The sequence below is a fragment of the Sceloporus undulatus genome, chromosome 3, assembly GCF_019175285.1.
Source record: "Sceloporus undulatus isolate JIND9_A2432 ecotype Alabama chromosome 3, SceUnd_v1.1, whole genome shotgun sequence".
In the NCBI taxonomy this organism is placed as follows: domain Eukaryota; kingdom Metazoa; phylum Chordata; class Lepidosauria; order Squamata; family Phrynosomatidae; genus Sceloporus; species Sceloporus undulatus.
This window is the reverse complement of record NC_056524.1, coordinates 25628822-25645710: the sequence shown is the minus strand read 5'-3', so window position 1 is coordinate 25645710 and position 16889 is coordinate 25628822. Positions and strand designations below refer to the sequence as shown.

General features: G+C 37.7%; 1 protein-coding gene across 1 annotated transcript in view; it reads right to left on the bottom strand.

The window, feature by feature from the left end:
- Positions 1-8101: 8101 nt before the first annotated feature.
- CUL5 (cullin 5) overlaps positions 8102-16889 on the bottom strand; it is a 40300-nt gene continuing 31512 nt past the window's right edge. The window contains exons 17-19 of the mRNA XM_042457731.1: positions 16745-16863; positions 14027-14150; positions 8102-11810 (exon numbers count right to left, since the gene is read on the bottom strand). Coding sequence (XP_042313665.1) covers positions 11616-11810; positions 14027-14150; positions 16745-16863 — 438 coding nt within the window. The 3' untranslated portion in view covers positions 8102-11615. The remainder of the gene's footprint in view (positions 11811-14026; positions 14151-16744; positions 16864-16889) is intronic.

Genomic DNA, 16889 nt, shown 5'->3' with positions numbered 1-16889 from the left:
GGAGGAGAACGGGGTTGAGACAATGCTAAAAAATGGGGGAGGGGCGTGGCTTCCATGCCGGTTGAAGACTAGAGGAAGAAGAAAGGGGCGTGGAAAAAAGAGATAGTGGTCCTATTGGAGGAGGAGCGCTGAGGGGGAAAGTGGGCGTGGCTTCTCACCACCGTTCTTTATTAATAAAAGGGCTGTGAAGAAAAGGGGCGGAGCGCCAGAAGCCGTTTTGACTGTTGGGGGGAGGGTGAGCGACTCGCGCTGCCTGCAACAACACCCCTCCCCCACCAACTGCCACAAATGCGCAAAAGCCCAAGCAGGCTCTCACCAAGCCACCCCAAAATAAAATAAATAAAATAAAAAACAAGCAGGCGGGAGAAAGCTGAGGTTACATTCCCCACTGCAGAAATAAATCCGTTTTGACACCACTTTTTAACTGACGTGGCTCAAGGCTAATATGGAGTCCTGGGAGCTGTAGTTTTGTTGTAGCACCAGAGCTCTTTCTGCCAGAGAAGGACAAATACCTCACAATGCTATCCGTGTTGCTGCCTTGAAGCCCTTTCTTCTGAGTCGAAACAACCATAAATAAATAAAGAAAATAAAGTTATTTCTGTAGTAATGTTTTGGCACTCCTAGGATAGGTTCTGTCCTTGGAGTCCAAAACTACAGAAGTAATCCGGTTTGAGACCGCTTTAAACTGCCCTGACTCTGTGCTAGGGAATCCTGGGAACTGTAGTTTATGGCGCCAGAGCTCTGTCAGAAAAGGCTAAATGTCTCACAAAACTACAGTTCCCAGAATAAAAGCAGTCTCAAACTGGGTTGTTTCTGCAGAGTGTTTTGGACCAGGGTTTTATAATAATAGTAATAATTTATTTCTATCCCGCCTCTTCAACAAGATCGAGGCGGCTTACATCAGTAAAAACCATATACCGTAGTACAATAAAATAAACCCCACTGTCCCCTTCCTCCTTAAAATAATCCACACAATAATCACAACATAATAATAACTGTAGTAAAATACATTTAAATTGTTATTATTATTATTATTATTAACATTTATTCAGCTTTAACCACTGCACTATGCTGGCTCTCACCTCGCAAAACTACAAATCCCAGCATTCCACAGCACTGAGTCATGACAGTAAAAGTAATTTCAGTCAGCTACTGTTCACAGTGGATTCGAGACACGATTTGACTTTATCACACTAATGAGAGATCCCACGGGAAAATGGGATTTAAACCAGAGTTAAATTAAATTCGAATTTAAACAGGACCCGCAAATTTGGGACGTTTATCACACACCAAATTGCTGCTAAAGTGAACTGACGTGAAGTTAAACCAAAGTTAAAGTGGAGAGAAATGCCGTTTTTCTTCCTTTCGGAATTTTCCAAAAGTAAAAAGCTGCCATTTTTCTCCGGTTTAATTTCACGTTAATTCACATTAAGAGCAACGTCGTGTGATAAGCTTTGGGCATTTCCGGGTTTTCTCCCATTTAACTCTTGTTTAAATCCTGTTTTCAAGTGGTATCTGGCTAGTGTGATAAACTCCACAGCAGACCATTGCAGACCTCACCTGCCTTTTTCGTCAGATGAAAAAGCTCTGCCTTTAAAATGTAGTATTAACTAAAACCTTTTGGCTGTTTTTCTTGCTCTTCTGAGGCAGCCTGAAAGGGCATTGCCTGCTGCAGCCTAATTTCAATGTCTGGAGACCCTTCATTTCCAACAAACATCATCACTATTCTTCCATTTCACCCCTTCAATGACATTTTACTGGTGTTTTGAAGATCTGAGTTTACACACACTTTTGATGCCTTTTTGACTGGTCTAATAAACATAGTGCAGCAATATGGGTCTAGAAACTTTGTTGCTGTTGTTGTGTGCCTTGAAGTCATTTCTGATTTATGGCCACCCTATCATGGTTTTTTGGGGGGGAGCAAGTTTCTTCAGAGGGGGTTTGCCATTGCCATCCTCTGAGGCTGGGAGAGTGTGACTTGCCTAAGGTCACCCCAATGGGTTTCCAGGGATTTGAAGCCTGGACTCCAGAGTCATAGTCCACCACTCAAAACCATTATGCCACATTGGCTGTCATTTTGGAACTAACTTTGTAAGTTTTTAATTGTACTGTGTTTTTCAGATTGTAAGCTGCTTTGGATTCCAATATCGGGAGAAAAGTGGGATAAATATAATGATAAAATAATAATAATAATAATAATAATAATAATTCCCTTCCTTTTATATGTGGGAAAGTGCAGATGATAACTACAGTGGGCCCTTCGTATCCCTTGGGGTTTGGTCCCAGGACCTCCATGGATAACAAAATCCATGGATGATCAAGTCCTATTAAATACAGTGGCATCGTAAAATGGTATCCCTTACATAAAGTGACAAAAATCAAGGTTTGCTATTTGGAATTGAAATATTTTCAAGCCATGGATAAAGAATTCGTGGATACAGATGGCTGACTATACCAGGTTTTGCAAAGAGAGAAGCGTTGTGTGTGCATTTTTCAACAATGGACATCATCTTGGTACTTTTCACTTTGGGGATAAATGACAAAACGGCTTATTGGGGAGAAAAATACCGAAGCAGCTGAACAAGAATTTACAAGACATAGCACAGGGAATGGAGACTATGATCCAAAACAGACTGCAGAAATAATCCAGTTTGAGACTGCTTTAACTGCCCTGGCTCAGCGCTAGGAAATCCAAGGAATTGTAGTTTATTGTGGCAACAGAGCTCTCCAATAGAGAAGGCTAAAAGCCTCCCAAAACTACAGTGCCCAGAATTCACTAGAATTGAGCCAGGGCAGTTAAAGTGGGTTCAGACTGGATTATTTCTGCAATAGGACCAATGGCCTCATCCACACTGTAGAAATAACTCAGTTTGACACCACTTCAAATGCCATGGCTCAATACTAGGGAATTCTGGTATCTGTAGTTTGTTGCTTTGCTCTGGTCCCACAACAAACTGCAAATCACAGAATTCCATAGAATTAAGCTACGGAAGTTGAAGTAGTGTCAAACTGGATTATTTCTGCAGTGCAGATGCAGAATGCAGGTATTTCAATAACATAACACCTTAACAGAATTTGGAATGGCAACCTAGTGAACTATAAATCACAGGATTTATCCAGTTTTACTTTGCATTGGCTACTTCAAATATTAGTGTTGTGTGTAAACAAAATGTTGGAATGGTCTGATCCAACATACTTTTTTCTAACATTTTCATTTTCATAAAACAGGATACTGTAATTATGTTTTTGCTTTTGTATTCTACAGGTGGAAATAAAATATATCTATTTCTCAGCCATCACTATTCTCAACAGAACTACTGTTATTTTACAACATATGTTAAATGTAGTACGTAATCTGTGCGCATAAAGAAAAGCCCACATCTCAGCCCCATGAGTTTCACTTTCAGAATCAATATGCTGTGAAGTTTATGTGCCTAAATTTAGCCAGAGTTTGAAAACATTGATTCAAAAGCTAGTGGCCCTTTGGCCTGTCATAGAAATCTGTGGCTCAGGCAAAAGACTATAGTTTGTGCATATGCTGAAGGAAATGCTATGTATTTAAGCCAGAAAAACAACAGACTAGAATTTCTTGCGTCGCAGGCTGATGTTTGCTCATGAATGTATACTGTAAAAAGAGGTAGACAGGTAGAAGGAAAAGTTTCATTTGCATTCATAAGAATATTCTGATCAAGTTTCTCTAGTGCTAACATCTCATCAAAATTTAACATGCTGAATTATATTAATCCTATATCCTTGACTAAGATCAATTCCTGTTGTTTTTGAAGGATGTTGTTCAACATATTCATGAATAACATGGATCACAGAATAGAGAACACGTTCATCAAATTTCCAAGTGCCACCAGTTCATAAAGGAATCATACTCCAAGACAGTAATAGAAAACCTTTAATTTCTCCTTCTAACTTTCCTTTTGGCCTCTGAAACACAGCTTCTACAGTTTGTTATGTTGATTGTTGGTGGAACTGCCAGGTTTGTTCTTATTTAATTCATGTACATTGTCTTGATTGATCTTCCACAATAATTTTTTTAAAAAAAAGAATCAAGATTTAAGTCAGTCATAACAGATTGGAGAACTGAACCAATATAATCAAAACAAAAAAGCAAGGTAAGTGCAAGGTTCTACATTTAGGGAGGAAAAATCAGATTCTTAGATAGGGAACAAGTGACACCTGACTTGAGAGCAATCCATATAAAAAGGATCTGAGGACCAAAAGGTAAAAATAAGTCAACAATGGTCCAAAACACACTGCAGAAATAATCCAGTTTGAGACTGCTTTAATTGCCTCGGCTCAGTGCTAGGGAATCCTGTGAAGTTTATTGTGGCACCAGAGCTCTCTGACAGAGAAGGCTAAATGTCTCACAAAACTACAGTTTCCAGAATTCCCCAGCATTGAGCCAGGGCAGTTAAAGTAGGCTCAAACTGGATTATTTCTGCAGTGCATTTTGGACCAACATAAGGTAGCAGCAAGAAAAAAAAATCTAGGTTGCATCAATCTAGATCAAGGAAAGAAAAAAAAAACCCCAGGACCACTCTATTCTGCCTTGTTAAAGCCTTATCTGAAGTACTGTGTCCAGTTCTAGACACCACCATTTAAGAAGGCAGATGCAAATGACAGAAATAAGATTGTGTCTATATATTAAGAAAAACTTTCTTAATAGTGAGAGCTGTCAAAACACTAGAACAATCCACAATGGTGCCTCCACATTTGCTAGGGTTAGAGGTGAAGGACCCCTATGAATGTGGAAAAACCACAAATAAAAAATAACCTGGCAGAACACCTCTCAAGAAATCTCCAGGTTCTCAATATCTGCCAGAGATTGATTACAGAATCATGCTGGAGGACCTACAAATGTCTAAAGAAATGTTTTCTGTAGGAAGTCAACGTTCTTCAGCACAACTCTATGCTCAGTTTCCAGCAGAATTGCATTGGAGGACTTTCCTAGAGAGAACCTATTTATAAAAACTGCAAATAATCAAAGCCACAAATATGGAGAGCCAGCTGTATCTCTTCCTTTGGATGGACATTACTCAGGAGTGATTTAGTTGTGTATTTTTGCCTGGCAGCGGGTTGGAATGGATGATCCTTGGAACCCTTTTGAATCTATAGATCTGTGATTCACTGATGTTCAGAACTAGCCTTCTGGACCTGACCTAGTCTGCTGTGTTTATTGCAGAAAAGATAGCTGTTCTATTGCTTAGATGATAGCATACAGCAAAGTCCTAAGAGGATATTACAGGTTGTAAAAGAAGACTGGGCAATAAAAATCAAAGTTCTTTGTATGAGTAGTTTACTCAGGGCTTGAAACTATGTAAATGTTATTTTAGCAAGTTTGCGAAAATCATACTGAAGAACAGCAGCCAAATTAAGATTGCTTCAAGCACAACACATTCCTGTATTAAAGCAATTCACCGTTAAGATACACTATGCCTGTTAAAAAAAAACACAACCTACTTTGATGATATCCATGGATTTAGGCAAACTCATTAAAATCTGTTTTTGTTTTGTTCTGCTTTTGTGTGTGCACGGCCACTCATTCAGTATTACAAGTTTAGACAGATTTTTGATACTACACCTTTTAATAAATACGCAGGGATTTGTATGAAGGATGAAGAATAAATACATAGGGCTTTTTGTATGAAGGATGCTGGAGTTATGGGGTGGGTGCGAATTAAGGTTTTTTAAACTATTCTCTAATGTTCCATTTTGATCAATATAATGGAATGGAAAATTTTTTTAGAGGCAAGTGCATTCTTTGATTATTCAAATCAGTTTTCTCACTTTTAGAGACCACACTCCTAGCACACTGGGAGTATGTCTTGAACCTGACAGAAGGAAATGAGTACTAGTTTTCTCTGATCTCTCTGCGTCTTTTTCCTGCTACTTTTCATCTGAAGGAGCTGGTGGAAATTGGGGGGGGGGGTTTGATTTACTCACGAAGTGCTTTAGGCTTGTGGGATTCTAATTCTTTCTACATTTTTAATATTTGTACAATATCTATATTTTCCTAAACAGAATATAGCAAGCATTGTCTGTGACAAACATCGCCAATTAATCATTCCAATTCAGTCTGTCAAATTGACATCAATATAACGGTAGCTGGGGTTGAACATTGGACTTTACCTATTACAAACCAGAAGAAAGTTATGACAGTAGGTTTTTTGCTTGTAAAAAACATCCCCTTTTTTGGAACAAATTCTAAGTTCTGGCAATTACTAAATACACTACTAATGTAACTGTTGTATTAGGCCAGGGTAATTACAGTGGGGCCTCCACATTTTCTGGAACTATGGGTACAGGACCCCTGTAAAGTGGAAAAACCACAAATAAAAAAACTTCTCTAGGTCTTTTGATACAACTCTTGGTCAAAATCTGCTGGAAGCTAGCCACAGAATAATGCTGGACAACATGCAAATGCCTAGAGATGTGTTTTCTCTAGAAATCTCTAGCTGCATGCAATTCTGTGGTCAACTTCCAGAAGAGTTGTTCTGGAAAACCTAGTGATTACTGGAGATAATATATTAATTAAATCCGCAAAAGTCAAAGCCAAAAACATGGGGCTAACTGTACCTGACTTTGATGCTGTCTTTGTACTGTTAGATCAATTATGCTTTTAGTGGGTTTTAATGCAAATTTGTAGCACTGATTAGAGATTTTTGAGGGAAAGGTATAAATAAGACTTCTTGATAAGTGCTTATCTTTGGTTAGCTTCAGACCTACCCCAGCCCTAATCTTCTGATTAGCTACTACCTCCAAATATCTTAGAATTAATGGGACTTAGTCATATCAGATAGCAAGAATTCCCCCCCCCCCGCCAAGACTTAACAAAACTTCCCTTGAATTTTGAATTCTCATGCTTCCATTTCTGAAAAATAATCAGATTTCATAGCCTAGTTTACTACTTAGTTTACTATTCATGAATCTGCTAACTAATCATATGAAAATCCAAGTATCAGGCTGAACGCCACTAGTCAGTTCTAGTCCAACCTTTTAATGGCAGCCATCAACCCCTATGTATGAATATAAAATGTTAATTTCTTTGCAAAACATCATTAATTAACTTTTGGTCCTCCAAATATTTGAAATAACATTTTCCACTTAATCCCCCAGAATCGCTAACCATTAGCTATGCTAGCTGGAGTTTTTGGAAGCTGAAGTCCAAAAAATTAGGAGAATCAACATCTGGGAGCTTCTCAACAATTTATGCACAGTACGTAAACTAAAAAAGAAGAAAAAACTGGTGGTGAACCTCTGTTTGTTGTTCGCTGTTGTGTGCTTTCATTTCCAACCTATGGGGACCATGGGGCAACTGATCATGCGGTTTTGTTGGCAATATTTGTTCAGAGGTTTGCCACTGTCTTCCTCTGAAGCTGAGAGCATGTGACATGCCCAAGGTTATCCAGTGGGTTTCATGGGAAACTGAACCTTGGTCTCCATAGTCCAATGTTCAAACCACTATGCTATGCTGGTGGCCTAACTGTATGTAAAAATTAATAATTGATAGTAAAAATTCAATTATATTTTTACACCCCAGTCCAGCTGGTTAGATGCACAGTGCACGAGCCTTTTAAAATTTATTTCTCTGATAGATACATGTGCACATCTGAAGTGGTATCTCCACTCCCATAATCCTCGGATGGGTCCTAAGGAACTGACTAGATGTAGCTTTTAATGTGGACATTGCATTCATGTATCTGGGACTAACTTGGAGCTTAGATTTTGCAAACATTACACTTTGGGGTTCCTGTGCTTAACAACCATTTATGAAAGATTCTGGAGAGAATACCAAAATTATTCTGATTCTTTTATAATATTTTATATTACATTTTTTATTTTGCAAGAAAATAAATTATACAACTTAAAAAATAAAACCCCAAAATTAAGCAGTACATCAAAATAGTTCAGCCAGACTGCCATACAAGGGGAAAAAACCTGCTACCAATCAAAATTGTACAGCATTATCTAGCATGTAGTGGCACACATTCGAAACTGTAGATAACCATATGTAGATAGAGATATTACAACCTAGGAAACTCAATTTGCGCTGCACTCCAGGCTACATATAGTCTATTAACAGGAAAGCTCTTAAGTACTGTTTTATTTCACAAATAGGACCTTGAATTTACAAAGATAGCATCCAGCCAGTTCCATGAAAATAGAAAACATGTTTGCATTCAAGGTACCAAATCTTTCCATGAAGCTATCAAATATTTATCTCAGCTGTATTTTTAAAATCTGTACCTTTTACAACAAATAGCATAATGCAAATAAATTAAGTGTTTGTCGACTCAGATCATGTTACTTTTTTTTAAGGGAAAAAGCCACCACTTAAAATTAAATTTAGCTACACTATGCTCCAACAAGAACAGGCTTAAACAACTGAGTAGGTAGAAAATGAGGAACGGCAGAGGGATAAAGGAAAAAAAAATGGAAGACTTCAAAATTAAGTGTGAACCTCATTTGCTGTGTTAAAAACGTCTGTATTTAAAATCAATGAAACCTACATTATTTTTCACATCAACAATATTACTTAATACAAACCACAATGGCAGTGCTTGTGGCCACACAAATTTTTCAGAAGCAGCACCTCTTTCTGCTAAGTCTTTGGAGAAAAACATCCAAAGCTAAAAAAAATCAGCTTTAAAATAGTCACTTTGCCATACTGCAATGACTGATATATTTATTTAAAAAAAAGATTTGGATGTTTTCATACTTCTGCATACATTTTTAAACTAGTGTATTTTTCCACCTGATAACCTTGGCCTTAAGGGCATCTTGGTGAAAATGTCCTGACAAAGGATACTAAATGTGATTCTGCAGCTGTAAGGAAATTGCTGGTGTGATTTTCAGATTCAGTGTTTTTACATGACATCCTATTCCCACATACACAAAAAAAGAAAGAAAAAGGAAAAACCTGAACCACTTTATAGGCACATTGTCTGTTTTAATTTCCCCGGCCTTAAACACATTTAAATAACTTTTATTTGAAATAATCATATGAAATGGAGACACAGTGAGCATTCAGTATTTTCCTTCTATGTAAACGAATGGGACAGAGGAGACTGCAACAGCCCCATGTGTGCTCGTAAAGTGCTTCCACGTGTGCATGGGTTTGGGGGGGGCGTTTGGCAATTTCCCCTTCCATGTGCAGCCTCTTGTGCTGCACTGGATGCCTCGTTTCTATGGGGGCAAAAGGGGGCAGCTCAGAAGAGTCACAAATGAAGTCCATGGGCAGCCACTTAAATCTTAGCCACTAATCCCAAACAGCAGCAGCATTTGCACTGCTAGGAAATGAAAAAGGAATAAGTTTGATGTACAGATTTCTAATAGTTGGAATAACACGAAGAAATTAACTATGAGAATCAGCACACATTATATTGAGTATGTCATGCCTACTCCATATGCATCAGAATTAATGGGAAGCATACCATTGAAAAGCACTCTATCAAAGTATTTGAGATACATATGTACACTTTTTTAAAAAGTGTCTTTTCCTATTCATTTCCGAAGGAATTTCCAAATCAAATGCAGAATTATAACAATCATGTAGCAAATACAAAAGACCTGTGGGGAACCAACTATAGTTTTCTTTCCTTTAACTTACGTTGATAAGTATTAAAACATTTTCTTTAACCCTTGCACACAAAATGTTTAAGCTGAAATTCTGCTGTTCTATATCAAGTTTGAAGTTTGAAATGAAGACTTTTAAAAATATTGTTCTCTGCTATACAAGGAATAGAAAATGCAAAGACAGACAGATTTTAAATCATTACACTATTATTATCCCCCCCCCCCCCCTTTTTTTTTTTTTACCAATCCATGAAGACTTGCTGTTCTCTGGCACATGCACTGTCCCTACTCCTCATTCCCAAAATTATATTATATTTTGTTTGGAAGCTGGTATGTTGTATTTGCTGAAGGGCAGTTACTGACCTGTGTGTCTGCAAAATAGTAAACCTATGCTGCAAAAGGCATCTGCCCCTGTCAAATTTGTCCTACCTACATAACAAACTGTTTAGATCTCATTTTTTCAACCAATAAACAGCAACACATAGGATTAGTATGCACAACCACTAGCCATCAAACCGAAAGACAATTGATATGGACTGCTACTATCTGAAAAGGGGTTTTACAAAGTTGCATTCTCATGCACAGAAGTAGTAACAGGACACAATAAAAACTTACTCTTTTTCGCCATTCATTTTTTTCCCTTCTTAATCTGCTGGTAGTACTGAGACCACTGAAAAGAACCTACAACGCGATGGATATTTCAGAGCATCTGGACACAGCAGCAACTCAGTAGTTACTCAGGGAAGGGTGAAGGAGACATTCATCAGCATTTGTTTCAGTTTTTATGTAGTAGTAAAGTATATTATGCACAAAAGCCTTAGTGTGGTCTCCTTTGCTTCCTTAATGCTGAAGCAGATTTTTATGTAACAAAGAAAAAGAACAAGGGCACATTCCATTGAGGAAGCTGCTACACTTTCCAGTAGAGCAAATGGAGGCTGGCTGCAGCAATTTTTGGTAGACCAATCTCATAACCTGTTAATATTTGTGTCATTCTCTCAGCATATGAATATCAAGCTGGTCTAAGTACACTAAAGAATTGTCTTCTTCCACATAGTCAGGGTTTTCCCCTCAGCATAAAACTCTATTTAAACCTGTATTAGATATTGTCAAATAAATAATCAAAGGAAGAAATGTATTGGGATTGTCAAAATGTTAATTTCTATTTGGGGGATTTGTGCACTGGCTATATTTAATGCATTCAGAAGCATACTAAAACAGTGAATACAAATATTAAATGTACAAAGAAATACACTTAATATTTCATTTTGTTTCGCCATAAACAGATCTATCCATAAAACTCATTTCTTAAAGATCAAGCACTTTCTCTTTCTCTTAAAAAAAAGAAGGGTATTGAAGCAAACCATCTGTCCAATAAACAAATGTGTACCCAAGTTCTGCAAAGAACAGCAACAAATTTGATATATTCTGTTTAACATCACTTCTTCCTCAAGATCCAAATCCAGTTGTTATACTAAAGCACTTGCTTGAGCCAACTGTTAAATATATATCTTCAGCTGTCATGTACTTGCTCAAATATTATATGCACAGAGATCAAAATCAGGACAGTATATTTAGGCTGTTGATCCAAAACACAACATGTGAAGTGCTACATCTAGTCCTATTTGTTTGTTTAATGTGAAAACTTATAGCAGTTTCTCAGTGCATGAATAAGTGAAGATATTTTCCTTGTGCAAGTACTGTTCCTCTTAAAATCCTCAATTCTTTTCTGTTCCAAATGGGTGCAAATCAAACCTTAAATCTCACAATGAGCTCTCCATGAATGCAAAGTTTCCTGACAAAAAACCAGCATGCTGTTAAAAAAGTGTGCAACATGAAGGGAATGCCATCATGCTAGCTGAAAAAAAGGTTGGCAAAACAAAGTCCTCTGGTAAGGTAAGGCAGGGATCTGAATATGTAATGTAAGTCAAACAAGTCCTTCCTCAGCACAGTCCTTTGTCTTGTCGTTTCGTCTGCTCAAACCACCTTCAATGCACATTTCTTGGCATCTTCCTGTAAGAGTCTTCATGTTATGCCATGTATATAAAAGTGTTGATATCTGATTCATCTCTTCTGATATATTTGTGTTCTATAAGCCATTCAATCTGCTCTTTTATCATTTTCTTCTGTGGCAAGAACATGTTTTTTAATATCTCTACTAGTTCAGTCTGAAGTTGAGCATTAGTAATTTTCTTCCTCATTTTCATTATTTGGATGATAGCCTCCTAAACAAGAGAGAAAGGAAAGAAGGAAAAAATAATTCTAGACATACATTGAACAAGACCAGCAAAGCAAACTGAACTAACTGGTTAACAGAAATATCATCTGGCTAATTCCATACAGCACTAAATTAAATATATATTTTACTAACTTTAAAAGTACCTTGCAAGCACAGCAAGCTTAGATTACCTGTACTTATTTGCTTGGTTGCATCCACATGAGCTGCTTTAACTACACAGTTAGCAAACCTGCAGGTGACTCACCTTCAGAGAGGAGAGGGATTGCTTGAAAGATTACTAAACACTGTTACAGCTACCCACATGGGAGGACAGCTTTTTTATTTGTGCAGAAAGAGCTGCAGGAAAAGCTGTAACTATACTGGCATCTCAAAGAGACTGCACCTTTGATTCTTAAGTGAAACAAACCTACTACAGTACTTTTAAAACATTGTAGCAATGCAAGACAACATACATTTGTTGTAATATAGGCCTGTTACAGACTGCCAAAATAAAGCTGCTTCGGGTCTCTTTGGAGGTATGCTATTTAAATGATGCATGCATCCTAAGAATCCGGAAGCTGCACCAAAGCTGCACTCCAGTGCTTAGGAATGGAGTGTGGCTTTGGTGCGACCTCTGGACTCTTAGGACCCATGCATCATTTAAATAGCATACCTCCAAAGAGACCCGATGCAGCTTTATTTTGGCAGTCTGTAACAGGCCATAAACAGCTAAATGTATGCTCTGAATACACAGACAGTATATATATTTTCAGTTGAGAGAGGGGGCAACAATCTCATCAGTGAGCTGGTTCAGAATCCATCCTGAACAGAAGTTCCCATGAGTTGTGGCATTGTGTGAGCCAGGAATGTGCAAAAATGTATGTATGGCCTAAACAAGGTAGAAAGATTGTAGAAAGCAAGTAAGGAAAACATGATTCCATAGTTTATAATTTACCAGACACAGATTTCTGGTCTGTAGCATAAATGCAGGAATGCAGTACTGGAGGACTAGTCAGTCTTAGTGATACATATAATATATATGAATGAAAACTTGATTGGCAGCACTTCCACTCTTTCCAAATAGGTTTTAAGCAAACAGATATTTAAGGAATGCTTCTTTTTAAAGGCCCTACAAAAGGTGGAAGTCTACTGATATGAATTATAACTTTTCAGGTAATTTCCCTACAATTTCACCCATTGTAGTATGTGGCTAGGGACACATTTGGTAATGCACAGTGGCAAACATTTGTAATTTTTAGAGATGTGGAATATACGTTGAACACAGAGGCCTGTCTATCCAGCAGTGGCTCTTCAGTGCCTCAAAGGTTTTCCTTAGAAATTGCCACCTGAGAACTTATAACCAGATGGACCAAGGAGTGATGCTGTGTCTGTCTGCATGGAAAATATATGCAACCTCTGTGTCATAGCTTCCTCCATTCTGTGTACTCTGCACTGTGACTAGGACTGTGAATACCCTGTAGTAAAGTTCTGAGCTCAAACAATACAAACACAGAAAACTTCGTAAGATGTATGCATTGGGCCAATTTGCACACTTTCTCATTTTGTGTAATTTATTCTAGTTCTATTAATTAATGGAATGGGGAGAACTAAAGCTTCATTAAAAGCTGTTGAAATATCTTATTTGGTTAGGTCTGACTCATCTATATTTTCAAGAACTGCAGTAGCTATAAGAACAAGATACTGTTGCTGCTGTTGTTATTATTACCTTTGCCATTATTGTTGTTGCTGCTGCAGCAGTTCTCAGGAAGCTGCATTTGTCCTCCCACTCAAATGATCATTCACATCTCTGGCACTGTTAACTCCAGAAGAGTTTTCTGTTTGCTTACTTTCTTATGTTGCATGTACTAACATTTTCTCAAACTTTCTGTTCATTTCCTCAATCCCTCCCAGCTTTGTGTCCTTATAACTCAAAGACAAAATTAATGCTAACCTGGCTACACAGGGCAGCTGTTTTGATCACAAGTCAGATAGTTAAATAGAAATAACCACATCCTAAAGTGTCAGTTCCATTCTTCATTTAACTAGATACACTGGGGCAAGGGAGGGGTGGTGGTGAAATTGCCATGTACTGAGACACTTTTCAAGAGCAAACACACAGGTCACATCTATCAAGCAGCAGTAATTAAAAAACATATCATACAATGGAGACAGTAATTAAAAATGACATCAAAGTCAGTAAACTGAAGTGGATTGGTGACATACCTGGGTTCGTAATATTCTTAACTGAACTATTCCTTCATTTTCCTCTTCTCGCATTCTCTCTGTAGTTAGTTGCAGTCTGCCAATTAGGTTTATCTTACCTCTTTTTTGAACTTTCGCATTTTTTCTGAAAGAATGAAACACGAGATGAAGCAAAAAAGAAGAAAGAAAGAAATCTAAGACTCTACCCTATACAAGTGTGGTGTAGTGGATTGACTACAGCTCTGGAGATCAGGGTTCAATTCCCCGCTCAACCATGGAAACCCACTGGATAATTATGGGCAAGTCACAAAGTCTCAGCCCCAGAAAACCCTTTGATAGGTTCATCTAAGGATCACCATAAGTCAGAAATGGCTTGAAGGCACACAACATCAACCCTTTACTACTTAGTCCTAGCCAGCAGAAACTCTCCAGATTCTCAGACAGCACTATTTCCAAGTTCTAATATCCAAAAACCTTTAACGAGAAAAATTGGGAAATGAATTTTCACCTTCAGAACACCATTCTGTAATGGGTATTAGGGAGACAGCTAAGATATTTTGATCCCAAATCAGAGATGCACACTGGATTTAGCAAAAGACCAAGCAGAATGAACCTCTTAAGACTTGTTCAGATGCTTTCAACACAGAACAACCTGTTTCTTCACTGCAAAACTAACAAAGCTCAACCTGTTTAAACTCAAAATTTGGCAATACTCTAAAAATGATGGAATGGGAAACAATCTGGCACCAAAATTAATGTCCTTTCTGTGGAAAACACATAGGTAAGGAGTCGGGATGGGAAGGAATGGGACCAAGGGACTGATGGATCAGCTGTTAATCCTTCTATTTATAAGAGAATATCTATGTACAGTATTGGACTTCAAGCTGCCCCTTCTGGCCATCTATTTAGCCCCTGACTTGCCTTTGGCTGTCTAGTAAGTCCATGGCATAACTAAAACTGAAATAGAGAACCTTCTGATCCTTAATTTAATATCTTAAACACTATGCTATAGCAGCATTCACAACCTTTCAATTTCCAATACGATTAACCACTCATGGTTATTGCATAAATGATATTATGAGGTGCCAAAAAAAGAAACAAAGAAGCATTGCTGCTGGGCAAATGCTATGGATGCATCAATACAGGTTGTACATTGCCAATGCTTAGTGAATTGAGGCTATTAAGTAAAACTACAGTAGTAATTGGGTGCAATAGAGAGGAAGTAAGTTGTACTTAAGTGCACAGGGACCACAAAAACAAATATGCTGTATGAAATATAAAAATAAACAGTAAACTGGTAACACATTGTTCTCCTCATCTAATATTATGCTGGATTCCCTCACTTCAACACTGTGCCCTACCAGCACTACTTGTACCTCACCAACCATCATGTACTACCACCAAGCCCTTTGTATCTTTTCTTGTCACCTCTGTTCCCTTTATATCAAGTTCATTTACATTTCTTGAACCAACATTCTTTCACACTTAACAGAATACCTATGCCTGTTTTGCCTCTTGTCCTTCAGCTTATTCAAATCAGCTGGACTTTCCTACTTTAGTACCTTTAATTCTGTTCTTAGCAAAGCACAAAAGAGCAGACTTAACGTCTCCAAAAAAATGCTAGAGCTGTGGAATTCATCTTAATTACATGCTACCACATCAAGTAATCCTGCAGATCTGTTGATGCACACACATGCGTTACTAAAAGCACACACTAGATCCAATGGTGTGTAGTAGTCTGAGTGCTGCACTGAGACTCCAGAAGACTGGGGTTCAAATTAATGCTCAGCCGTGGAAAGTCATTGGATGACCCTGGGCAAGTCAAATTCTCTCATCCTTAGAGGAATGCAATGGCAAACCCTCTCTGAACAAATGTTGCCAAGATAGGGTTGTCTTAGTACTGCCATAAACTGGAAACAATTTGAAGGCATACACTCCTTTCTGAGAAATCTAAGGATAATCTACAAGTGAAAAAGAAAGGAGGGAAGGTCACTTTCCTCTTACAAATGCACCAGCTCAGCTCTGTCCATCAGCATTTCCTTAAAGCCCTTGCTAGGAGCTTTCTTGGACAAATAGAGCTAAGGACTGTCTACCAGAAGCACAGAGAAATGGTCTGATAAAGTCAAGCAGTAGACCACATTCTCAAGGGATGTAAATCCTTGGTGTAAGGAGAATTCAGACTTTATTTGGGCCATACCTTGATAGACTTACTTCTGATTATGTGCAGTCATTATTGTGAAAAGATCATATATAAGCAAGAAACCCACATACAAAATTATGTTGTATTGAAAAGAACTGAAATGGAGGAATGAAGGTAAAACTTTCTGGTTTGTTTTTAAAGAAGAATCTAAAGAATATTTTTTCCTAACCTCTGAAAAGAACTTGTGTGACAAGACAATAATGTAAAACATGAAAAATGTTTAAAAATGGTTTTCTGAAACTATAAATGGGATCTATAGTAACAGAGAAAAATCAAACAGGATAATTCAAGTGCTAATTAACAACTGTCTGCCCTCTAGCACTACCTTAAAGCCTTCACTATCACTTAGCTTGGACAACTAGAGCTAAGGACTGTCTCCCTCTCAGAAGCTGAAAACAATTGTTGAACATAAACAAGTCAGGCATTTTAAGTTTTACTATGATATGACATCATCTCAGAAATTAACTTTAAGAACATATTAAAATGTGCCTCTTGTTCTGTATGAAATCTTTATGGAATAAACTAGTGCTACATCTTACATTAAGCTGAACTCCTGGTTGACTGAGAAGAGAGTTCCTTCTGTAAAGTCTTTGGGTGAATTGACTTGAGGTTCATATAACAAAACCTGACGTTTCAACTTTGGAAATGCTACAAGAGACTGTTGAGAAGAAAAGACAGAGAGAA